The sequence below is a fragment of the Fusarium proliferatum genome, assembly GCF_900067095.1.
Source record: "Fusarium proliferatum ET1 genome assembly, contig: FPRO_scaffold002, whole genome shotgun sequence".
NCBI lineage: Eukaryota > Fungi > Ascomycota > Sordariomycetes > Hypocreales > Nectriaceae > Fusarium > Fusarium proliferatum.
In genome coordinates this window covers 1519904-1545198 of record NW_022194791.1, presented here as the reverse complement: position 1 = coordinate 1545198, position 25295 = coordinate 1519904, and the positions used below count along the sequence as shown (strand labels likewise).

The following is a 25295-nucleotide window of genomic DNA, read 5'->3' as shown; positions in this document are numbered from 1 at the left end:
GGGGGGGTAATTAAGTAGCATATATACTTAGAAGCATCATAACATACCACACAGCTGGCTCAATCTTGGTTCTGATATGTATGAGCTGAAAAGTTTTTTTTTGGTTGAGCCTGGTCACTGTATCTCTACCTTTTTTGTTTATGAAGTCAATGTAATGACTGGAAACTCTTTCTTTGTTTTACATTACATCACAAGCAAGAGTCTCTCCACCTTTAGTTCATAACATTCTAGTAGAGGTATCTTGTGTAGTTCTGGTATTCTTATAATCGAGTTTTCGAGAAAATGTTAGGATATTTTGAAGCAACATCTACAAGGCCCTGATCCTGACAGGTCGTCCTAGACGAGGCAAATGCCTCTGCCCAGCTTGATCCTATGATTCTTTTACTATATCTCCTGATTGGTATCTTCTTGAAATTATTTCTATTGCCAAAATATGAGATTTTCTTCCCAAGGGGGAGGCTAAGGCTTTCTTTTATCTTCATACAGAGGATATTGTACGACTGTATTTTGGGGCCGCCTCGAGCGAAGGTGTTGTATAAAGCACAGATTGGTCACAACAAGCACTCCAGCTTTGACAAATTCAGTTCCATTTGATATGCCAGTTCAATATCCCGCAAAATAGATCTAAGAGCCGTGTTTTCCTCGATTGAAGGTGGTGGTCGCATTATGCAGTGCGCTAATCTGGCCAATCAGAGAGGGTTGGGCAGTTCACGGCACAACAGGAGAGCAACCCGATCCGTAAATCCGATTGACCTGATTCGCTGCCGCTGACCTCGCTGAAGTTCGATCCCAAATACTCTGACCTCTTTCTCTTGCATTGATTTTACGAATACCTTTGCTTCCCAAATAGACCCCGTGGGGTTGAAGTTGACTACTGGCCAAAGAGCAGATTCTTTGGGAAACTCTAAACACCCCATTTTGGAGATGACAATCCCGAAGGTGCCCTTTTCACCTCTTTCTCAAGTTACCATACCCTTCAGTGCGGAATTGCCTACCTCTAGGCACCTACTACTATGGTAAGGCTAGAACAATGGCACAGAGCTTATTGCATTTCCAGACATCAAACCATGTATCACCTACGTACTTTCATACCATTGATACTCCGTCAAAGCGAATAGCGTCAGGATGTGGAAGTATCGTGCCTCAACTGCCGATACCACAGGTATCTTCACTGCGTTACAACATTACCGCGTCAAATCATCCCACGTTACTTCATGCTCTCAAATTTTATAAGATACAAGTATGAACCTGATTCGTGGCCTCAAAACTCTGAGTCGATATCTAGTCTAGTCAGGGTCCTATTGGTCCAAATTGGTCGAGCCGAGACATTTGCTTTTGACACCCTCGTATCCGACACCTTTTAATATCAAACAAACCTGATAATCTCTAGTCTTGGTTGGAGTCTTTGTAGGTTCGCATGCATTCATTCGACTGGCCCGTCCGTATATCCCGCAATGATGCCCAATGCCACCCAAAACAAGCTACCAGCCCCTCCTACACGTTCCAGCGCATCTCAAACTGTGACTGGACACGCATTAGACAGCCCATCAACAAGTGCATGACGCTGTCTGGCCTCCCATTTACCCGATTCGCCGCACCTAAAAATCCTACGCCATGCAAGCTACAAACTAGCAACGTCAAAATCATGCCATGGCCGCGTTTCTAGCCATTCCGCACCATCCGCAACAGTAGACTTTGAAATTGCAGCCAAATTTCATGCATCATGAAAATCAAACATATTTCGACTGCCAATGCGTATGATCCCAGTTCTTTTTTTTCTGGGTGCGTTATCCTGCCTGCAGATGGATGGCCTGAAATGTTGGCCAAGTGTCGCATTTTTGGCCCCCAAATTGACCCGACAGTTTGGTACGCCTAATGCAAGTGTCCAAATATGGGGGCGGGAAGCGCCGAAACTCCACTTCCCGCTCTCATCGACGCTTTGTGATATGATGTTGATGGCATCAAAGCCATTGCCAGCCTTGATTGTTTAATGATAGGCCAATTGACCAATTAACATGCATCATTCTACTAGGTTAGGTATCTATCCATAGCTCCCATACTTTCGTCTGCTTCTTTCTAATAATCCCCTAACACCCGAATAGTACACAAACTGCCACCCATTTTCGCTGCATATGTAAAGCGACATCAAAGACAATAAAAGAAATACACAATATGTACACGCTAGATAGGTTCAACGTACAATCTGGATAACCCACTCATAGCGCTAAAACAGGAGCAACAAGTACATACAAAGAAGAAAATTAAAATAGCGATAAAGAATACCAACAACACTCAGAAAGAACGACAGGAAATGTCAGTGAACTAAAAGAGCGACTTGGGTGCAAGCTCACTTGGACAGAATCCCTGAAACGTAAGAGAGGCAGTTTGCGCAAAGAAATAGTGTTAGTGTCTTGACGGGCGATTTCTTGGGCGCAACCAGTTGACCGGGTATCCTATCTATTTAGATGAATACGAGGTCGGGGCAATGAGCGCAAACGTCATGCTGACATTTAGTTCTCGGTTTTTCTTAACACCCGAGATAACTACTCCGGGGTCAAGTCGCATGTCAAATAATCACAAAGTCCTCCAGATGTCCAAGATTTGACCAATAAACATGTTGAATTCGATACGTTGATAGAACTGGTAAGATATGTTGTTGAAAGATGATATCCATCCGTGTAGGGGAAGGGTGGGTAGGTCCATGTCCAAGCCAATGTTCTGGCTGGCCCCATAGAAGGAAGTCCCACTTGGTAGGGCATGAACTGAGACATCCATGTTGGCGCCGGTAGGCCTGGCTCCTTGGAGTATAGTGGAAGATGGACCAATATCTTTCCAGGGTCTCGATGCTTGTCTCTAGCAGTCAGAAGTCAGAGTAAAATACCTGGCATGGCATCTCTCAACTGTTCTGGCAAGACACTTCCATGCCAACATTGTTGGCTTACCAATATGCGTGCATGGAAGTGCCCTGCCAGATAAGCAGACATTGAGCTCATTTAGGCATGTCCTGTTACTCAGCGTTGTCCTTTAGCCTGTTGTCCAGGTTTATCTTGACGTTATACTTTTCGGGAACCTCGAATTGGCGAGTTTTTTCATTCCAGAGAAGCCAGTTACCTGAGGATGCAATCCTGTATCCAAGAGACAGGATGCGGTTCTTGCGCTCTTCTGAGACAGACGGCAACTCAAAATACTTCTCATCTTCGTCTATCTTGTCATTACTGAACCATCCGTTGGGGAAATAGTCCTCGGCGTAGACCAGGCCTCGCATGGCAAAGTCCTCGGGCAACGGATGTGGGAGCTGGTCCTTTTCCGGCAGGCGGAACTGGTCTCGGATTTCATACCCAGCCTCGCAGGAAAGTAAGAGGGTGTTCAGCATAATGGAAGTTAGTTTCCAGGGATACGCGTCCTCCAAATGAGAAATAGCAGCTGGATACTGTGTCATGTGGTTCATGTAGACCAGGATGGAATGCACGAAAGGCAACGTATTGGTGTCTCCCCAGCGATAAAGAACTCGCGAAATCGTCCGGGTTGCAAAGTCAAGCGCAAGCTTGAATGTCTCGTCAGGGGTGGCCTCGGAAATTGTGTTCCCATCCATGGTTATGTCAGTCTCTTCGGGCTTTTTTGACATGGCCCGCATAAGAACATTGGACTCAGCACCGTAGCCGAGTAGAGAACACGACAGAGCAATGGCAATATAGTATCTGCTGGAGTTAGTTTAATTCGAATAACTTCTCAATGCCGACTGACCCTGATTCCAACCATCGCTTAGTTACCCGACCAATATGACCATCAAGTGAGTCAATAAAGCTATCCGTTGACTCTTGCAGCTGGTCTTGGGACTTCCCAGAGAAGAGAATAGCATGAGCGCGCACGAATGCAGCATCAACAGGGGCAAGACGGGCCGTGTTATTGTTCAGCACAGGATCAAACAACGTCATTATACTCTCTCGTGCGCTTGAAAAAGGAATGGGAACACAGAGAGACTTGGTGTAGTAGTACAGCTGCTGCAGGGCATTTGGACGGGCCAAAATGGCCAGATGGTGATAAAGTCTACCCGTAGTAGGGGACTTATCAGATGCTTTACTGTACCAGTGACGACTTACGCCAGTCCACACCTCACGGTCTCTGATATCATCGTCCTCAATGGCCATGCGATATCTACCAAGGTCTCCAAGACACTCGATCCACGTGTCCTCAAAAGCAGGCACAGTTTCATATAGCAAGGCCATCATACTGTAAGCCAAGTACAAAAACGTGAGCATATGCTCTAGAGAGGCGGGGAGGCGATGTCTGAGAAGCTCAAGAAACGAGTGGATGCCGTGTCGCCACATGCGAGCAGGCATAGCATATTTGGACGCTAACCTTCGCAGAGCAGGGCTGGCAGAGGGGTGTTGGCTTGCAAGAAAAAAGTCATGATGCTCATGGAGGAGTGTCCGGTGAAGTGCAATCAAAGCCTGCCACTGTTCGTTGTTAAGCTTTGAATTGGCATCAGTGTTGGATGATTGGGCATTGTCAACTTCGATGCACTTTGTCTCAACCATGACCAGTCCTGCGTATATGCCTTTGACCTCTGCGACAAGCTGATCTTGTGAGATGGGTCTTGTCTCTGGCTGGCGCATCATCTTGGAGGTGGACTCATCATCATTGGATGAAGGACGGTTGACCTGTTGTGCGGCTGGCTGTGTAGGTCTGTTTGCCTTGGTAGGTCCCTGCCTGGGCGAACCAAGGGAGACAGCTCGCCCCTGGCCCTGCGACTTTTGCTGAACACCATCATCGGAGGTCCAGAGCTGGCGGCCTGATGTGTTCTGGTGGGGCCGACCCCCGTAGTCGTTCCGGTGGTCATTACGGGCACGGCTACGGCCTGGAGTGCTTGGCTCAGGCGACCGACGCTTTGCCTGGTGGCCATCGGCATCTCGGTCTTGATCGACTGCAGTGCCCGTTGTGGTTTGGTCCCCTACGGTCCCACTGGTGGTGTCTGCACGCCGCTTCCTGCTATTGGAGTCCTGACTATTCTGTCTATTGGATCTGCAAGAAGAAGATGAATGAGTATGTATATTGCTAGCAATGCAGGTACGGTACAGAAGTACCACTGAACCGAGCTGGGGAGTGAACTGACCCCTTATGAACGTATGATAGTTGCGCTGCTTCCAGCGTCGGCCACTTTTCCTGATGCTCCTGATCGGATTTGACGTGATCGAGCCAAGTTTCTAACGTCTTGATTTCGTCGCCGCAGATATCGCACGTAAAAGAGTGTGACTCTGCCTTGTCCTGGCGATCGCGAGTCCTCAGATGTCGGACCCATTTGTCCGTAATGCCTGCCATGTTAGGCTATGACAAAGCATGGGAGACCGTGCCGAGCCCAACCGGCGCGTGCCTGTAAGTGAGGGAGAGAGGGGAGAGAGAGCGAGAGAGAGCTAGAGCTAGAGAAGATCGTGAGCAACTGTCAAATGAAGAGAATTCTGCAGTACAGAATTCGGTCAACCATAGTTATGCTGTGATTGTGACGGAAAGAGAGAAGGAGAAGCCAAAGGTGAGATCCTCAAGGGATACAACGCATGTAAGAGCCAGACAAGACAAGACAGGGCAATCGGCGGAAGCAAGAAAAGTGGCGGGCGGTACGAATGTGTTCAGGGCTGCCTGACGTATATCCACCAAGGTTCCAGGCATGACAAGCATCGCCATTGGGGGGGTTGGGGTTCCATGTTTGGCGGCATGAGGGGGGGTTAATCAAGCAGCCACAATTCTCATGACTAGGCTGGGCGGACGGTTCGCAAAAATATAAAGGGAAAACAACGATTGAGAGTATCGGATAAAAGGCTGGGTTCATTATCTTACCTGCTGATATTTTCAATCCGAGATGGTGGGAGCGTTCTTCCCTTTGCGAACGAATGCAAACAACATGCAATTCGAAATTTTGTGATATCGATGATGAGGGTGGGCTCAATCAAGGCTGCCTGGTTCGCCCGTTTTGGTTGCCTCGTTGAGGCTCTGCGGCACCATTAGTATCCAATGCCCCTCATCAAAGAATCCTAGCTTGTCGCGTTCATTTGCAATAGCTAACATACCTCGTAGACCTTTAAAAACACAGCCAGGTTGCTGCGTTTTCGTAACACAATAACGTATATATGTATATCAATCTTCGGACTGCAAAACAGGCATAGTTGGGTAAAGCGGTTAGCTCCGTGGGAACGTGCCACTGGCCAGCGATAATGTAAGAACCATGCAACGACGAAAGTAGTAAACTACTTTCGCCAAGGACGTTGGAAGGGGAATAAATGAGTGGTGGTATAAAAAATGGCCCCAGTAAATCGACACAATTGTGGCAGCTAAATCTTGGAATATTAAAACATATAACTCGAAGAAAAGCAACTCTGATATATATTGTCCCTCACAGGTGCGCGAACCATTCGGCCAATGGAGTAGTGCATGCCTCCCGGTCACGCCCGGACAGTGTACCATGAAATATAGAGCCCTGCAATCGGTGTTTCGGAGGGGGTTTGAAAATAAGCCCCTCTGAATACTTATTCAACGATGCCGCCACGGTTCGCCCATACCTAGGATCTTCGGCACTTATAAGATCTACTCAGAAGCCACGGCTGACTAAGTCCTATTTACAGTTCTAACATCCAACTTTATCTCGGGATGACTGGATGGCAGTTCTACAGAGTACGATATGAGGTCTCTCTTGAGCGTACTCCTTCGTCAGCTTGTGGCTCAGATGGAAGCCTGTTCCATGTCTGCGATCACCAGAGCCTATGCTTCGCAAGTCTTCCAGCTCAAGCAATTCACGAGACTTCGCTGAGCCAGAAACCAAGGCTGAAGGATGAAAAGTGATACTCACCAGACTCATCAGCACATGACTCATTCACGGCGTAGATCTTCTACTGTGAGGCGTGGTGAGAAGCTAAATCTGTCGTTCAGCTCCGTTGAGCCCAATATCGGATGTCACTGATCCAGACAGATTGGGCGAGTTTACCCCTTTTCCCAGTGATGAAAAACAAGGGATGAACCAACCTCAGAGCTGAACCAGTGTTCTCGGAGCTCGTTGGGTGCCAACGATGATATTGAATATCATCTATCATCAAAATTCTCGCATCAAGGAAAGCGGCACAAGCATCATGCTGGCATCCAGGTCTTGACAGAGAGGACCAACGTTTGATGCATGGCCAATAGACCCTCAGGCGAGGGTCTTCCAGGCGGCCGCCAGGTGCCTATTCGGCCCTCACAGAAGTTCTCAGGAAAGGGGAAGTTGGGAGTGAAAATATTGCCTCCTTTAGGTAGATACGGGGATGAGTCGACTGGCCGGGGCGCAGGCAGAAGTGCTGTCGCGTGCTATCACGATCCTCAGGCTCGAATGGTTGAAGTGGAAGCAAAAGCAATTGAGATTTGTCTTGTCCTTTTGAGGTGAGAACGGGGCGGTTTTTGAATTCAGGCCTCCCACGACGCAACGCATCTATAGGTGTGGTCTCGGTAGTTGTGTGTTGGCGATTTGACGCGAATGCGTGGAATATATGCATTGGGCCGTATCATAATGTTGACACAACGCCACTTTGGACAACTGGCATCGTCAACAATTCGCCATCAACAACTCATCATCACAAATCATGATTACATACCTATCAACCCAACAGGTAGGTAGGTACAGGGTATGGTTGACATGGCTGATTACCGATATGGTTGTTGAATTGAGGTGAGGTATACCGGGGCGTCGGGTCCTCCTCCGTCATCCATCCATGGATATCTAGCCGGTACCTAGTGTCTCCCCACGTTCTGGAGACTACCTAGCTACCCTAGCTGTGGAAGGATTCATATCCCAGATAACGTGGCTCTCGCGCGAAAGGCACGCGGGCACAGCCACGAGCTTCCAGATGAAAAGTCCTATATTCTAGAAAGCTTATCTGTACTCCTGCGAAGCAGCGACCCCATGCACTCCCGATGGCCCAATGACCGTCGATCATAGCATTCTGCAGTTGGCACAGTAATCTCACAACTTCACAAGGCTGTTGGAGTCATCCCCCGCATGCGAGGCACCCAATCGGTCACCAATACGCGCCAGCGCCTTCAATCTCCCCAGTGAGTAAGTAAGACCTACTGTAGATAGCTTGACAAGGCAACCCTTGTGCTGGCTTGTGGAATGTAGGCAGCAGAGCCCCAATTCGCTATTATATACAGCCCTTTCCGTCACCATGAGGAAACGAAAGGTCATATGTTGGTGATGACCTTTTCAGCTACACAAACAAGGGCGCCAAATATGCATTCGTTGGTTGTGGTTTGTTGCAGGTTAATTTCATGGTGTTATAAAGTTCCAGCTGCCTTCACTGCAATAGGAAGTCAGAGGCGCTGTTTGGTATTAATGATAGACTGGTTTCAGAAGGATCGTCATTGGCTGTGCTAGACGCAGGTCCCGAGACAGACGCCTTGCTTGGTGCCTTGACGCCGGTTCGCAGTCTGGTATGTTGAGGCTCAACTGAAGAGTTCGTGCCTATCGTAGCACGCATACTACTTGGTGACATAGTGTGCACGATGCATACGACAAAGGACTAAGTTGATGGCCCTGAAATACGACATGGACCAGGCGACACTGTTACAAAGAATGTTTCCAGCTGACATTATAAGCCCAGAGAGAGCGTATTTGCGCGCCCACCACATCGGTGAAACCGAACAAGGCAACATGGCTTAAGGAGCTGAAAGACGAAGTGCAGGCATGATCAAGCCTTCGATCGGATGCTTTAGTCATGCTGCCGTTCAGGATCTGGTGACGATCAAGAACTTCAACACCATCATGCAGTACTTGGCTGCGAAATCCGAGAGTGTGAATTGTTGGCATTGGACTGCAGTACCAAGTTACACACATCATGTACTTGAGAAAATTTAATTATTGCACGACAATGATTATGTGAGCACCAGTGTTGTTCGCTGTCTTGTGACAACCTTGGATGAGATACTCTGTGCTTCCGCCCTAAGGTTACACAAATGACTGACCATGTAAACCTCAGCCCATAATGCTGGGGAACTGCACATCGGGCCTCAACTGCAAGTGATGAGGTCTATCACAACGGCCTGCCGCAGTTCCATATATCTTCAGCCTCTCGGCGACATTCCTTGCACAGGCCCATACATTGTACTACCAGCTTATGGATACTATTATGATTCACGTTCTCTCATAAGATGTCACGACTCCCCCTTCTCTCTTCTCTCCTCCTGAATATGTCTGATTCCTGATCGCTCCCGAGATACGGGAAGTGTGTAACGTTTCTCTGGGCACGGCTCCCCATACTCGCCCTGTGAGGGTAAAGTCGTGAGATCCTGCGTCTTCATCTCGCAACCCAACACATGTTTGTCTTGGTGCGTCTCTACTCGCTTCCCGATTCAGATACCTCTTCGTGCACTTTTCTTACCCCGTGCATTATTGCTCAGCCTTCCGTTCCCGTCCCGTCGGTTCCCTGCCGTCTGTTAATCACATCTAATAGCACTTTCAAACACCATCTCTACACATTTCTAGTAAGGCGACTGCTTGGGCTGCTTTTTGAGCCTGCATCTGAAACGGGCGTTTAATCGACGTAAGAAAAATATGCGATATATCTTGTTTTCTCTGTGAGCGTTCACATTTCTCTCTCGCCTAACACTAGCCGAGTGGTCGAGTTACGCAATATTTGCTTTTTGACAGCTGCAGTTCCACCGCCCTGTGTATAGAGTCCCTCAATCGCGAGACAATTGGATAGTCTGGAACCGCCTGAACGGCAACAGACATTAGTTTGCTCATCATGTCGTCGTTGCCATTGGCCTACTTGAAGCCGCTTACACGCTCATAGATGGCTATCAGAGCGGTCTGCGAACAAACTACCTCAATATCACAACTTCTGAGACTCTAGAGCTTTCTCGATCCCTGCATAAGAGACCCAACATCAACCCAACGCTTGAAAATCGTTGTATCTTGAGGCAATTATGCAGCGAGCCTGCCTACATTTTGCCTGCCGGGGATCGAACCAGGGTTGGGAAGCCTTACAAGGCAAATGCATCGTGGGGGCTCTTTGCGCCTATCATGGAGACTTCAAAATTACATTGAGGAATGAGTAAACAGCGCAGCGAGGAGACCCATTGCTGTTGGTACCTTGTGTTGGGCAGACGATGAAAGTGTTGGTAGTGTTCAGTTTGCATTTTTGATCCACGTCAATGTTGGGTCTGCAGTCATCAATCGATGTGAAAGTGTAAATGCTGTGAGGGTGACGAGGATGGCATATGAGCGGGCGTTCTCAAGTGTATTAACTTCAAGGGAAACAGACGCAGTTTCGGCCTGGGATCCAATGGCCGCAAAATGTCAGACTCACAGCGCGCAATGCCAATTGCGACTAAGCGACTGTGCGATAATGGTACATGAGCCGACTCTATCAATGTGCGACGCTTGAGTTACACATCGATGTTGCGTTGCGTGGTCGCATGAAACTACTTGCGCGCCATTGAATCCTACGCCATGGGCACAATCCTGCACATGGGAAGTGAAGCTAGTCAAGGCTGACATGCCTGGAGACTTGAGGCCTAAAAACAACTCTTACACCGATATTACAAGGTCAGCCCGAATGATCACTGATGCTGGAAGGGCTGCCAAATATGCATTCAGCAAAAAATCACTTTTGAGATAGCATCACGCAGACATGGCATGCCCAAGACTTGGATACCCGATACTAGCCATGTCGACGTCAGAGACGCTTGGAAACACGCAATATGTTTGACTTGGCGTCAGGTAATTGGATCATCATGAAAGATGGTTGTGCTCTGGCTTATCTTATTGATCCTTCCAAGGCAGGGCAATGACAAAATGTGATGGACCACACGTTGTCCATCACAGCAACATTGGGCCAGCAGTGACAGTAGTCGTCTTTGAGTTTAGATCGAAGCCCTTTGGGCATGAGAGACAGCACTCTATCATTAGAACTTGAGCCTACCTGTATGCCTGGCCACCCAGGTTGAGTGAGGGTCTGGTATCCTCGATGTTGAGCCTGATGAAGAAGAAATTGGTAAATGAACACACCGTAGACTTGGGTTCTATTCATACATGGACACATGAGCTTGTCGTAAACACTGATCAGATCATTTGACTTGAAAAGGGGTTGTCTCTCGGGTTTTAAGCACATTGCTGGATATTGCGCATGGGAAGTTTGTCATTTGCGCTTAGGGCAAAGGAAGTCGTGAATTCTTCATCTACAATTCGTAAAACGTACAGTACTGAACCCCCTGCACGCCCAGGAGGAACATTCGATGTGATCGTACACCTCTAGTTGTCTTCTATCAGGTCTACCAGATATACACCCCACAGCCAGTCCCCCTTTTCCATCAACGAAATGCCTCGTACTTTTCAGCTGTCTTTCTCTTCTCCTCAACCCGCGCAATTGTCTCAGCATCATATACATCTTCAAGAGCTTTTCCACCCTTGAAGATATCCTTCTCATGTCGAGTGGCTTCATCCTTGGTCATTAACACGAGGTCGTGAAGCTTCACTGTAGAACACTTCTGGATGTTCTTTCCCTCACCCAAGGTCGTGATACTGCAGCCGCTGGGCTTCTGCCACCGGATAAGGACCAGCTTGGTGGGGATGCCAGTAATGGCACTTCGGCCTTGATAGAGCTCCTCAGAAAGGAAAGCAACGTCACCGACAGTGATGGGGACCTTGAGGCCTATTTGATCGCCCTCATTACCTAATCGTGCCAACTTCTCCTCATAGCTCTGCAACGTTGCCAGCATGCCCTCGTACATCTTTTCACGGCCCTTGGCAGGTACATAGTCTAAAGGATAGCCTGTAATGCTCAAAATGACATGGTTTGCCACTGTAAGACCAAAGATGGCGGGCATTGTGCCGAGTACCGGAAGAATTCGGACACGAAAGTTGGGCATGGCAGCGAGATCGCCAACAGAGCCTTTCTGAAACTCCTCTTCAGGTAGCGGGAGTAGCTCAGCTTTACCAGCACCCGATGTCTCCGTAGAGTAGACAACGGGGATGCCGCTTGTGATACCCTTCAACTTCAGCTTCCTTCGTGTCGCCCTTGAGAGCCCATCATCTTTGCTAGCCCCAATGTCTCCCACAATGATTCTTGTAGGGTCGCTTTTGCACCCTGCTCCCATGGCACTGATGACTGGCAGGTTGTTCTTGTAGCAATATTCGAGAAGTGAGACCTTGGTCTCGATGTTGTCGATGGCATCGATAACAAAGTCAGGAGCACGCCCATCTTCGCTCCAGGGTCGAAGTAAGCGCTCTGCAACACCCTCATTAAACTGCTCCTGTCGCAGGTCAAATTTCACCCACGGCGCAATGGCAATCAAGCGTCGCTCCAAGCATTGAACTTTAGGAATACCAACGTCCGCCAGTGTAGCGACCGCATGTCTGTTCAAGGAGCTCAAAGTCACTTGATCGAAATCTATCAGCCTGATTTTCGAGACACCAGAACGCGCAAGGGCTGCGGTGCAGTGAGAACCAACGCCTCCGCAACCAACCACGATAACGAACGAGTTCCGTAGTTTATCAAGACCTTCGTCTGTCAAGAAGACCCTGTTCCTCGCCAATTGCTCAAGAATTAGCTCTTCATCAAAGTCACCAGCTTGTGCCCTACGGGCTAGAGCCTGATTCCTTGCATCCTCCTTATCAACTGGTGGCGCTGATGAGCCACCAAAGTTATTTAACTATAATCGGTCAGTAAAGGCGGTTTAATGAAGTAAGCTAGAGGTCAGTACAGGTTGAATGTCAGGGTCATCAGCAGGAATTGAGCTCTTGAGTTCATGTACTCTCTCTTCTCGTTCCAACGCTTGATAGCCGAGTAACAATGAAGCCGTAGTAGCTGCTGAGAAGACAGCAGCCGCAAAAAGCTGAAATCTTGGGTTTGAGAACGTGTCCGAGGATAAGAAGGAAGACATTTTAAACACAGTAACGTGATAAAAAGAACGTCTGCTTCTCTCACACCAACAAGTTCATTTTAGTCTTCACGATGTGCTCAATCAGATTTTCAAGGTCTTGGCAGAGAATGACGTCTTAGTCAGCAATTTGGAGCTCCAATTGGCTCAATTTTCCAATCACCTACACCCAAATCCTCATCATACAAAGACTAGAGATACCATCGTTTTGACGACGATCTGTAACTATAGCGATTTGGTGACGATTATATCGAACAGGCGAAATACGCGATCCATAAATACGCAGGCGCCATGCGTCACCGGCTTGTTGGCCGTCATATTCCGGTTTCAACACCTAGAACACCAACACTTCGTACCCGATTACCATGTCTTCGAACATTTACACATTGCACCCAACTCACCACCAACTCAAGGCCGAACCTCCCCTTCCTTGCGATCCCAGTAACCACCAACGGCGTTAGGACCTTTACCACCGAGAGAAGACAATGGCTGAAGCACGAAGCTAAGCTGGCGGTACGATACACTGCTTCGTTTTGGGGTCTCCTAGCCTGTTTCGGCGTGATTCTGTTCTTTGTCAATGAGGAGAGGTTGGAGCAGGAATATCCGACACCACACGAATGGGGTTGGATGACAAGGAAATTCCTAAGAGACTCAAACAACAGCAAGGCGCCGAAGAATGGCGAGACCAATTGGCCTTGGTCGTTCGAGCTGGCTCGAGGATTGGTGTTGAGGTTGGAGGATGCCAAAGTTGACGGCCAGGGTGTAACAAAACTTACGGATAGGGTCGATCCTGAAGCGGAGATCCCTGGGGAATTCAACCCCTGTGATATCTCCGGCAAGAGCGAGGAGTGGCGGAGAGGTTACTTCGAGGCTATTATGCTGGCTGCAAAAGGCGCGGAGCATGTCGATGGATGGGTCCGCGACCTTTCTCGCAACATCATCTCACCACCCGAATTTGTTATTGGACCCTCCAACCCTAGACCTACGCCAATCCCTCCAGGACAACCTCATGCGCCTCGTGAAGAGGACTGTGAAATTGCTTATCCCAGTGCTGATAATTTCTACATGAAGATCCTCGGCACCAAGGGGTTCACTTCTCGACAGAAGCTCGAGGCAACACTCGAATACGCTAGTTATCTGGAATTCAAGAAGCAGTCCGAAGGCGCTGAGGCACTATACCACCTGGCTCTCGCAGAGGCTACCCAAGGAGTCGACATGTCGCAACCCCTTTACAACCCCAAGACATTCGTTCTCAATGAGAAGGCCGGCTTGCCCTCCCAAAATGTCCTCGATGCCGTCACTGCTATGGCAAACTTCAAAGCACGTAGCGGAAAAGTCGACGCAGCTCTCCCTATTTACCTCTCCCTTCTCAAGGCTCGCCGCTACTTACCTAACGACCCTCCTCCCACTACTCAATTAAAGCCAAAGTCTCACTCCGTGTTCGACAAGGTCGTCAAAACTTTCTCCCAGGCCGATTACCCAACTCCACCACCGGATGGTACCCAGCCTCCCTGGCGCAGCCCTCACGAGCGCTGCCAGGAAGCTTCCCTCAGTCTTTGGATCGGCGAGATCCTCTTCTCCACATCATCTAAGGACGACGGCCTTTCGTGGACGCGTGACAGTGTCGACGTTTCAGAGGAGCAGCTACGGAACATGGATCTTCTAATTGCTGATAAGGCCGCGAAAACTACCTGCCGCGAATGTTTGAGCGCAGGCCTCGCCAACTGGGGTAAGATGGTCAACAAGCTTGCCAAGGAAGAAGAACTCCAGCAAGCAAAGGCTTCTACACATTCGGGCGTATTCTCCTTCTGGAGCGCCACCCCACCAAGTGCTAAAGACCGCTGGAACGCAGAGGAAGCTGTGGTCAGGGAGCGCGTGAGGAGGACAAGAGAACTGATTGAGGACCTGACACCAGCCGGGCCCAATATAGCCTCACTGTTCAAAGCGTAAAATAATGTAAAACAAAATTTGTATAACGTGGGTAATACCAGGAGCTGCAAAGGATTTTGCCACATCTTTTGAGCACTCCTCGAGACTTGAGATTGATTCTAGTCTATTTCTAATGAACAAGATATCCCCTTTTCATCATAAACTCCGTTCCTGGTGCTCATCTGTACTCTCCCCGCACATGCACGACCCGACGAGGTCCATTCTTCATGCAACTCCGTCATTATTTCAGTCCTCGTCATCAGAATCGTCGTCGGGTGCCTCGCCAGTCTCCGTAAACTTCTTCCATCGTCTCATCTGCTTGATTTCTTCCTTCATCTTCTCAGGATCAATGCTGGTGACCTCTGGCTTGACCTCCTCTGGCATTTTACTCCATTTCTCATCCGTGATGTCGGTTGGGCGACGCTCTGCAACAGCCATGTCAGGATTGACAAAATTAGGAGTAAGAGCCACTTCTTGCAGGTAAGCAAGGGCTGGTTCGAGAGCCTCGATGAGGATGGTTTCGATGAACTGGTCTTCTCCGCTAGAGAAGCAGGGGCAGCCAAGGGGCTCGATCAGGAGCGACGGGTTCCCTCCGGGCATGGCTAGGGGAGTGTCGAGGGGTTCCTCTGAAATGAGATAGCCACGAGTGCGCTGTGATAGTCAGTGATTTGCGGAACTATAGCCAATACCGGGTGTGGGTTGTACCTTTGCTAGGAACTCTTTGAATGCAACATTGACGAGCAAATCTGTTGGGAAAACAGTACCCATGAGGAGCATGCCGCCTAGTCGCTCACCCCATTGCGCCCAGTGCTTCTCGTTCTCAAAGAACTGCAAGACAACCTCACAGCTTTGCCCAATAGCAACGATGTCGACCTTGGCATTCTTGTTGACTTCAAGAACCTTGTTGAGCACAGTCGTCAAGTGCGCCAAAGGTGTCTCGCTTCCAGGGATCTCATTGAGTTTCTTGATGAAACGACGTCCAGAGTGCACCAAACTGGGAAGTGGAATATCAGCTGATGCTTCTATGGTGATAGCACGCTGTTCTTCAGGCCACCAGAACCGCTGGCCCATGTTGGCCAGGACAATGCAAGGAGGTTCTGGATCATTGGGGCTGGCAGCCTGGGTAGCAAGTGCCTGAACAACAGAGATCATGGTTCCTTTCGCAAGGCCACCAGGCCCATTGGCGACGCGGCCAGCAATCCATCCCAGATCTTTAGTTGGTTCGCCAAGGATGACGACGATGCGGGTAGTTTTGGCAATGTTGGGGGTGAGGAAGACGGGCGATTGCCGTTTGTTTTCGGGCAAAAGGTGGTATTTCTTGAGGCCTTCTTTCTCAAGGCGATCATGGACGATATCTTCCAGAGCCACTATAGTACTACTATTAGTAAAGCTACCTTAACACGGGGCCACCAAGACCAGGCACGTACTGTTGAAGTGGAAGCGCTGGCGCTCATTGACGCGAGAGTTCTTGCTGCTGAAGAACTTGTAGTAACACTCCGGATCCTCAATAGATCGGACCTCATCGTCATCATTTACAAAATAACTGCTTCGTGTCAGCGATGCATCTTGAAGTGGTCATGGATAGCGAACCCAAGGCCGGCGAGATCTCTCGGAAAGGAGACATCCTTGGGGAGGCCCGACCAACTTCTGAAAAACATAGTGTCGGGTTGGAATGTTCCTCTAAAAGGTGCGAGGCTCTATTAGTGTCAAGCTGGGGCTTTTTCAATATCTTGGGCAGATAGAAAGGGTTTGGGAGGAGGGGAGTTGCATTTAGTAAGTGCTTGCGATTAAATACTCGGAGAAGTGTGAAGAGGGGGTTATGGCAGCTGCACGCAGCCGGCGGAGATGCTGCTCTAATACTGTGATATCCTGCATGAAACAATTGCAAAGAGTTTGAGCAAACAAGTGATCAAAATAGGAATTCCTTCGTTCTCGCAGCTTCTTTGTGTTTGTTCAACACTGTGTCTGCCTCGTATGAGAGCAGCAACTCTCCCATCACCAGCTCGGGCATGTAGAAACTACTTGCTACCACTGACCTGGAAGCTTTTGCAAGACTCAAAAACTCCTACAGCACTAGTCATACTCCATATTCAACCGCATTTCTATCATAGCAAAGATTGAGGTGGGATATCTGTACGACCGTATCCTAAACATTCAAAACAGGTGCCTCACCAAACGCCCTAATTAATGCATTTGCCATACCCAAACGCCATGCCAAAAGAGCATTTCCAAGCAATACAAATTCGAAAACAAACCATCAAGCCAATCACTGATTGGGGCCAGGGTTGTAACGGCTGCGAAAAGCCTGGCTGATGCTGAAGCGGCTTCCTGCGCCCCTGTTCATATGACTGGCCAATGCCTCCTCTAATGCAGACTGTGTAACTGAGGCGTCTAAGACTGTGTGGTGAGCAAACTACACCAAGCGGGCTGAGGCTAACAAGGCAACTTACCGTCAAGATCACTATAACTACTACCCATACTAGGCGTTCCGTCGCTACCTTCGCGGGAGTAACCCTTGCTCTGATTGCCCGGGCTACGTCCCGCCAGTTCTGCAGTTCGGCGTGGTGAGAGAGGTCCGGGCGTTCGCTGCTCCGTCGTTTTATCTGACTTATCCGGTTTTTGTACCATGGCCGCAGAGCTGGCTGACGAATCTGATGTGTGAGATTGATGAATGGCGGACTTTCCGTGAGGCCTGTGATGTCTTTTGCCAGAGCTGCGCCCATCTCCCCTGAGCGTTGAGCCGAGGTCCTGTGCCGAAGTCTTGTTGGAAGGAGATGTATATGGTTGAAACGCAGGCTCTGATTCGTCATCGTCGTCATCCTCGTACTGTCCTCCATCGGGCTGCTGAAACCGAGGAGGCCGACGAATGATGCGAGATTGAGCGGGGCTAGACTCGTCCTCTGACGATGTTGGTGAACTGTCCTCGGCTGGGCCTGGTGACGGGCTTCGTTCATCTGGCGCTGGCCCCGGCTGAGCTTCTCGATCGGGTGATCTGTGGGGGACTGATGACATTGGTAAGGATGAAAGACGACGTCGCTCGCCGGTCCGCGAAGCAAACCCTGTTCCAGGTCGAGGGGAAGCTGAGCCTCCGGTCATATCTCTCAGGACTGTAGTATTCGTCGATGGATTCCGGGATACAACCGGTCGTATTGATGCGTTAAGAGGAGTGCCGGTACCACTTCCTGCCTCGACGCGCGGCATAGGTGAGTCTTTTCGGATGGATAAGGCTGAATGTGTTCGTTGATGGCCGGGTCCGGCGGAGTCGGCGCCTGGAACGGGCGATTGCACTGAGCCACGGACGGCGGCGGTAGCTTTTCGAACTTGAGCGCGGACCTGGGAAGCATGTCGTTCGGTAAGGTATGCTACTTGCTGAAGGAGGAAATCGACGGGAACTTCGAAGCGATCGGCGCTGCACCTCAGATGAGTATTGCCTGTATGATAATTGTGATAAGATCGACACCTACACTTCGTCCCCTTGTCTAGGTCAGCACCAATAAATATACACGGATTGGTGAATACCTACAGTCTATCTGCTTCTTTGCAGCTCCTGAGAGAATCTTCCATAACGCTTCATCTTTGACGGAGTCCCAGTTTACCTGTCATGCTTATGGTTAGCTCTGCCATGATTGCTCCGATGCGCGCAAGGGCATAGGCATGATGGCTTATGATTGACTGGTTGGGATCAAGAGCTTCATACCGGTGGCGGATCGACGAAATCACCACGGGGCATAGGGACCCGGACGAAAATAGTATATGTTGGCTCGGCCATGGTGCCGCGCTGGCTATTCAAGAGGATGAGTAGATGAAGAAGGTTGAAAGTAGTAGGCAACAAGCCGAAGCTCTAAGTTCATTGAGAGCTGCTGCAGGGATTCCGCGATCGGCTTATCGATAAGTTAGCTGCCGTTTTAGCGTGGTTCAGTGGAGAGTGTGAAACAGCCGAGTATGGCAGATTTGATTCACGAATCCACTTGAAACTCAAGCTTGGAGTTGAAGGTCAGTTATACACTGCAGTAAAAGCAATATTACACATGACTTGACGTTTTTCGTGCCAGAAAATTCTTGATGCACATCCTGCTCATGTTGCTGAATTATGCCTGTTTCAATTCATATACCTATATTGCATTATTTTATTTTTTACCTCTTCTGCCACGTTCATCCGATCGACTAGTGAGTGACACCAGCTCCGATCTGCTTCTTCATTCGTCGTACTCATATCGCTATCACACTTTGCCTCTGTAGATGAACAATCTACTATGGCTTAGCCAACCTCGCTTATGAATCCAATAGATAATCTAGGCCTTCTTTCATATATCTTTCCACTTGTTATCTTTGTGGCATCATAATATCATCATCTTCGTTTTCCATATGTGTACCTGCGTTTAGGGCGACACAAGCAGCACCGAGCCTAAAAGGCTCTTATAGGCGTTGAAGCGCTAGAAGCACCAGTAGTTTTACCACCAGACTCTTACAAGCCTTGATTTATCGTCTCAATGGCTGATGGGATATGATATTTGTTGGCAAGAAAGATGGGACGGAATTTTAGTTTGCTTTAGGGTAGCTTGAGCTGACACGATCATCATGGGCTAACACCTGACGACAAACTGGGAGTATCTGAAACTAGAGATATGGAAATCCAGACTCCGGCTGCCACGGAAAGCTTCTTAAATGGAACGGGCTTATATGAATTCTCAATATCCGTACCTTTATCCGCGCTGTGAGGTGAAAGATCCCAGTTCACGTTAACTAACCAGAGCCGTACTTAGCTTGCCAACGTTACACTCATTGTTACCCTGTAACTGTATACGGATACACTAATAGACGACGGCAGTCTGATTACACCCAAGCGGCACCTGATTTTCAGGTCGAAACACCCTACACGACTCAGAGAAGATGGAATTATCGATGCTTGACTCATGAAAGCCAACATCAAGAGCATGTCCTCAGGACCAACCCCCTCGACCTTACCCAAGGCGGAAAGGGCGCTAAAGGTCTGGTATTGGATGCCCCGCGACTGCTGCCGGGCATGGAAGACACGACCCCGCCGATGTCTTTGCCTCTCAGCTCAGCAGGTACTTGGCTTCTATGGGAATCCATCCAAAAGTCGGAAAGCTTCCCCCATTCAATCTAATCTTTCGCTAGCGGGTGCTTAACCACTTCTATGAAGCCCTCTTTCCGGCAGACCTACTCACATGCCTTTCGTTCGCTTACATCTTCCATCTCACCATCGCTACAGCATCGAGCTATAAGGTAGCTTCGACAAGACCTCAAGATACAGCTCTTACATCATCATATCCATACGTTATCGCTATCGTGGAGGTAAAACAACCACATAGCCCTTCGCTATAACCAGCTCCAACCCTCCCCACCAAAGGCGTGCTTGGTTCCGAGTTACTTTTCCCGCAGCTTGACGACAGCGACAGCAACAGCAACAGCATCGCAATCGGCCATACACCTCTCAAACCAGGTCAAGGCAGCAACATGGTAGCTTCAGAACTCACCGCGTCTGCCATAGCTATGCGCTCTACGCCCGTCAGTGGTGATGAGTCAAGCTCGAGCTTACCAAAACCCCTCGCGCCTTTGCGAAACCGCGCGGCTGCTAGCCAGAGCCCATACATTCGGGGCCAGGCGGAAAGCTTAGTTTCATGGCAGCTCTTGGACGACGAGGCAGTCGAGCGTTCGCGCAAGGAGAACAAGCTTATCTTCATGCATATCGGCTACAAGGCATGCCACTGTAAGTAGCGTGATGATTAGTTTGGAAGCGAATTTTATTTTGCGCTGTGTTGCTAACGGCCACAAGTTTGTCGACTCATGTCGATCGAGACCTTCTCTAACCCAGAGTCTGCCTCTGTATTGAATGAGTCTTTCATACCAGTCATCGTCGATCGAGAGGAGCGCCCCGACTTAGACGCCATTCACATGAACTACGTCCAAGCTGTCAGCAACGTTGGTGGATGGCCCTTGAATGTGTTCCTTACACCCAATTTGGAGCCAGTTTTTGGTGGTACCTACTGGTTCGGGCCCGCAGGACGAAGGCATCTCAGTGACGACAGCACCGAAGAAGTACTCGACTCTCTGACTATTTTTAAGAAAGTTCGTGATATTTGGATCGATCAGGAAGCCCGATGCCGAAAGGAGGCAACCGAGGTTGTTGGCCAGCTCAAGGAATTTGCGGCTGAGGGTACCTTGGGAACAAGGAGTATTTCGGCACCCTCAGCTTTAGGTCCGGCTGGATGGGGAGCACCAGCCCCGAGCCATGCAGGCGCTGCCAAGGAGAAGAGCACTGCAGTTTCAGAGGATTTGGATTTGGATCAGCTGGAAGAGGCTTATACTCATATCGCCGGCACATTTGATCCTGTTTTTGGTGGATTTGGCCTGGCACCGAAGTTCCTGACACCACCCAAGCTGGCATTTTTGCTGGGGCTCCTGAAGTCACCAGGCGCTGTTCAGGATGTTGTTGGAGAGGCCGAGTGCAAACATGCCACCGAAATTGCTTTGGATACAATGCGTCACATTCGTGATGGGGCGCTGCATGACCATATTGGAGGCACTGGGTTTTCGCGCTGCTCCGTCACAGCGGATTGGAGCATTCCTAACTTCGAGAAGCTTGTGACTGATAATGCGCAATTGCTCTCCCTATATATTGACGCGTGGAAGGTCAGTGGTGGAGGTGAAAAGGATGAGTTTCTGGACGTTGTTCTTGAGCTTGCTGAGTATCTTACTTCGTCTCCCATTGTTCTGCCTGAGGGTGGTTTCGCTTCAAGTGAAGCCGCCGACTCCTATTATAGGCAAGGTGACAAGGAGAAGCGCGAGGGCGCCTATTATGTCTGGACGCGGCGAGAATTTGATTCAGTCCTTGATGAGATTGACAGCCATATGAGTCCTATTTTGGCATCCTATTGGAATGTCAATCAAGATGGAAATGTCGAGGAGGAAAACGACCCCAACGACGACTTTATTGACCAGAACATTCTCAGGGTTAAGAGCACCATCGAACAATTGAGCATCCAATTCAGCACGCCCGTGGAAAAGGCCAAGGAGTATATTGAACAAGGAAGACGAGCTCTAAGAAAGAGAAGGGAGCAGGAACGTGTGCGCCCTGAACTGGACGACAAAATTGTTGTAGGCTGGAATGGTCTCGTGATATCAGCTCTTTCCAAGGCAGCATCGGCGCTGAGGACACTGAGGCCAGAACAAAGCTCCAAGTGTAGGGCTATCGCAGAGCAGGCGGCTGCATGCATCAGAGAAAGGCTTTGGGATGGCAATGAGAGAATCCTATACAGGATATGGTCTGGAGGTCGCGGAAACACTGCCTTTGCAGACGATTATGCCTATATGATCCAAGGTCTCCTGGATCTTCTCGAACTGACAGGAAATCAAGAATATCTGGAATTTGCTGACATTTTACAGCGTCAGTCGTCACAACTCCCCTCCCATAAACACACCCCGCTGACCATGCCATCACAGAAACCCAAACCTCCTTGTTCTATGATGCCGATGGTGCCTTTTTCAGCACTCAAGCCAATAGCCCTTATACAATTCTCCGCCTCAAGGATGGTATGGATACGTCATTACCATCGACCAACGCCGTCAGCGTAGCTAATCTATTCCGCCTCGCGAATCTGCGTTCGAATGACGATTTGGCAGCCAAAGCTCGTCAGACGATAAATGCGTTTGAAGTGGAAGTGGTGCAACATCCTTGGCTCTTCCCTGGTTTACTTCAAGGTGTTGTCACAGCTAGATTGGGTGGAGAGACGTCGAAATGAAATGTTGAATATAAACAGCTTAGGATGGCGGTTCTTATCAAAGCATCTAAATAACTAGGACATAAAGTGTGCAAGTTGTTGGAGTCGGCACAGTCATCCCAAGGCGTTTAAGGGACGGGCGATATTAGGAAAAGAGGAGTTCTGAACAGCGCACAGCATTTTAGGAACTAGTCGATGAGTGAAAAATCGAATACAGAATAAATATAGACTATAAGGTTTTTGTTACACTCTGTAAATACGCGTGGGATATTATCAAATTTATCATTTCAGGGGTATCTAATCTACATCGGCCACCGCCCCCTCCCCAAATATTGATCCGTTACGCTCACTGAGCACAAAGGTTCGACAAATACAATATCTTGAAAAGAAAAGGGGATCGTCCATAATTCTTTGTGTGGGCATCTGCTGCTCCTTTCTCAAGATCTAGATGTATCTCCAGTGCCCTTGCGGTTCATCAATCCAGTAAAGAAGCTTTGCAGTTGCTCGTTGTCAAAGTCCTTGGCCATGTTCGCAGCAGGTGTTTCGGCCTCCTCCTCTTCGTTACTTGGGGAAGAGCTAAATGCATTACGATCCTGTTCATGTCAGCAACTTATTCAGAGTAGTGAAGTGGCCATGTCTTACCTTGAGACGCTGCAACATATCATCAGCATCGACTTGGATACCACCCATATTGAACTGTACAGGGCCAATGTGCTCGCTGATGCTCGTCTCATCGCCAGTGTAGTCGATGTGACGAGTGCTGCGAACGATGGCATTGTCGCTGCCCTTCTCTGGCAACTTGGCCTTGAATACCTCGAGAATCTTGAGCTGCTTCTCAAGAAACTCCTGGGTGTCGTCACTCTCCACCGTGATCCACCTCTCGCCGTGCATGGCATTTTCAACAACTGCGAGACCACCACTATTGGGATCACGGCACCAGCCCTCGTACCGCGCAATCGCACTGTTTAGTTTCCTGATTTCTGCTTCTTTATCGCTTATCTTGTCTGCATCATCAAAGGGCATAGAGTAAAGATCAATGCCGAGATCTTGAGACCATGTATTCGAAACAGGCTCCGGATCAAAAGACTCGCCAAGAACTCGAATCTTGCCCCACGAATCCCAGTTGGTTGGGACGACAATCTTGTCGCGGTCGATAACGTTGTGCTTTAGTGGGTGCCGCTTGAGAAGAGAGGTAATTCCAAGGGTTGAGTGAATGAGAGAGGGTAGCTGCGAAGGCGTATTTTGTGAAGTGTAAATGAGAGAGGCGCCATCTAGAGATTGTTAACATTTCGACCAGAGGCTTGGAAACAGGCCAACGTACGTCTCAGCAGAATGGTTCGCAGATATTGCAATACTGTATCAAAATCCGGCTCTTTCCAACCCTGATTCTTTTCAAGAAACTCCATTTTTTGGGACTGCTTGTGTCAGTATGGTCATCGCAGGCCGCGAGAGACAGTTCCTTACATTCTGGCACACCACACAAAGTGGGAGACCCAGAGGCTCCTCCCATTCTCCTCGTCCCAGAGGCAGTGCACTATCTCCATCACCGCCGGTAGCCGCAGCCGATGGTGTTCCATCTAGGTTAGTTGTTGCGCCTCCTCGACCTCTTTCTTTCCAAGTTGACATGACTTCCTCCATAATGGCATGTTGTTCTGCGTCGACCTTTTTGAGGACCTCTTGTATAACCTGAACCCATGTCCATATTTGTCGTAGCCATAGATGCGGCTGTGACCAGTCGAGAAGAATGATAAGAGAGGTATTGGGGATCGTTTCAGGGGTAAGGAGGGGCGCAACGAGAGATGCGAATTCGGCTGAAGGTTGGGAGAGGAAGTAGAGCGAAACTCGTGCCAGAGTATCTAAATTTATTAGTACATCGTTCTGAGCCTGATCTATCTGGGCGTTGATGCACGAACCGTCTTGGTCGGTGTCGAGAACGTCGTAGTATGTATAGCCCAGCGCAAAGTTGTTCGCAATCGGCGGTATCTTAAGCCGGTCCGCATTACGCTTTGGCTCGGAGCTGGAGAGCGATTCGAGGAACTCTCTTTGGTTCTCGGGAGTGCCACCTGAGTTTCGAAGGCTCATGATCAGCTACCTAGCTCTTCGACTGAGCTGTCTACTAAGTTACCACATACCTAGCACAATGAGGTTCTTTTCCGGTAGTCGTTTGGCGCTGGCAACAGACTCTAGCATAGACGTCCAAAGATCCTTCTTTTGTTCGCCATCGCGGCCCTCGGAGTCTCCTGAGCCCGTTGTATAGATCGATACTCTGTTGGTGTTGGCCGCCATGATCCCGGCTGTTGGGTCACCGAGCTCGCTGGTCAACAAATTGTCGTATAAGATGGCAGTGCGTTAGGTCATGAGTATATCTCCCGTGGCGAAAGAGGGCAGAGGTTGTCGGCAAGCCTGCCTCAGATCGACGTCTAAGTAGAGGGACAGTACGCGTTTTGGTGTTGATTCGATAATGCTAAAGGAGATTTAAGGTTGTCGTAGGGGCATCTTCGCTCTGCGTACAACAACGACAGCAGGGAAGATGATGCAAGCTCTCGGCTCGATCGTGAGTATCCCAATCGTCGATAATCGGTTCGAAAAAGTCGCTTCAACTTCCTGGGCAGTTCGTGGTACGTAGATATCGTCGACCGCTGTCTTTCATCAAAGATGAACGTGGCCAGGGTCACCACGTACCAATTCCAATGGGTGGATGGATTGGCACTTGGATAACACCCCGTC

At 49.2% G+C, this 25295-nt stretch overlaps 7 protein-coding genes across 7 annotated transcripts; 2 read left to right on the top strand and 5 right to left on the bottom strand.

The window, feature by feature from the left end:
* Window positions 1–3007: 3007 nt before the first annotated feature.
* Window positions 3008–5319, bottom strand: FPRO_03260 (uncharacterized protein; the record flags this gene model as incomplete). Its single annotated transcript, XM_031226547.1, has 3 exons — window positions 3008–3698; window positions 3745–5009; window positions 5077–5319. The coding sequence occupies 3 exons, from the start codon at window positions 5317–5319 to the stop codon at window positions 3008–3010; spliced, it is 2199 nt and encodes a 732-aa protein (XP_031077073.1).
* Window positions 5320–11328: 6009 nt separating this feature from the next.
* On the bottom strand, window positions 11329–12900 carry FPRO_03261 (uncharacterized protein; the record flags this gene model as incomplete). The annotated part of the gene is made up of 2 exons (XM_031226546.1): window positions 11329–12669; window positions 12721–12900. 2 exons carry the CDS (start codon window positions 12898–12900, stop codon window positions 11329–11331), a joined length of 1521 nt encoding a protein of 506 aa, XP_031077072.1.
* Window positions 12901–13188: 288 nt separating this feature from the next.
* Window positions 13189–14847, top strand: FPRO_03262 (uncharacterized protein; the record flags this gene model as incomplete). Its single annotated transcript, XM_031226545.1, has 1 exon — window positions 13189–14847. The coding sequence occupies one exon, from the start codon at window positions 13189–13191 to the stop codon at window positions 14845–14847; it is 1659 nt and encodes a 552-aa protein (XP_031077071.1).
* A 225-nt stretch (window positions 14848–15072) lies between these two features.
* FPRO_03263 (uncharacterized protein) lies at window positions 15073–16484 on the bottom strand (the record flags this gene model as incomplete). Its single annotated transcript, XM_031226544.1, has 4 exons — window positions 15073–15477; window positions 15532–16193; window positions 16254–16369; window positions 16417–16484. The coding sequence occupies 4 exons, from the start codon at window positions 16482–16484 to the stop codon at window positions 15073–15075; spliced, it is 1251 nt and encodes a 416-aa protein (XP_031077070.1).
* Window positions 16485–17092: 608 nt separating this feature from the next.
* Window positions 17093–18595, bottom strand: FPRO_03264 (uncharacterized protein; the record flags this gene model as incomplete). The annotated part of the gene is made up of 5 exons (XM_031226543.1): window positions 17093–17217; window positions 17277–18235; window positions 18291–18300; window positions 18350–18422; window positions 18524–18595. The coding sequence occupies 5 exons, from the start codon at window positions 18593–18595 to the stop codon at window positions 17093–17095; spliced, it is 1239 nt and encodes a 412-aa protein (XP_031077069.1).
* Window positions 18596–20304: 1709 nt separating this feature from the next.
* Window positions 20305–22589, top strand: FPRO_03265 (uncharacterized protein; the record flags this gene model as incomplete). The annotated part of the gene is made up of 3 exons (XM_031226542.1): window positions 20305–20557; window positions 20624–22234; window positions 22291–22589. The coding sequence occupies 3 exons, from the start codon at window positions 20305–20307 to the stop codon at window positions 22587–22589; spliced, it is 2163 nt and encodes a 720-aa protein (XP_031077068.1).
* A 416-nt stretch (window positions 22590–23005) lies between these two features.
* On the bottom strand, window positions 23006–24854 carry FPRO_03266 (uncharacterized protein; the record flags this gene model as incomplete). The annotated part of the gene is made up of 6 exons (XM_031226541.1): window positions 23006–23161; window positions 23211–23839; window positions 23890–23983; window positions 24033–24424; window positions 24482–24631; window positions 24701–24854. The coding sequence occupies 6 exons, from the start codon at window positions 24852–24854 to the stop codon at window positions 23006–23008; spliced, it is 1575 nt and encodes a 524-aa protein (XP_031077067.1).
* Between the last annotated feature and the right edge of the window lie 441 nt (window positions 24855–25295).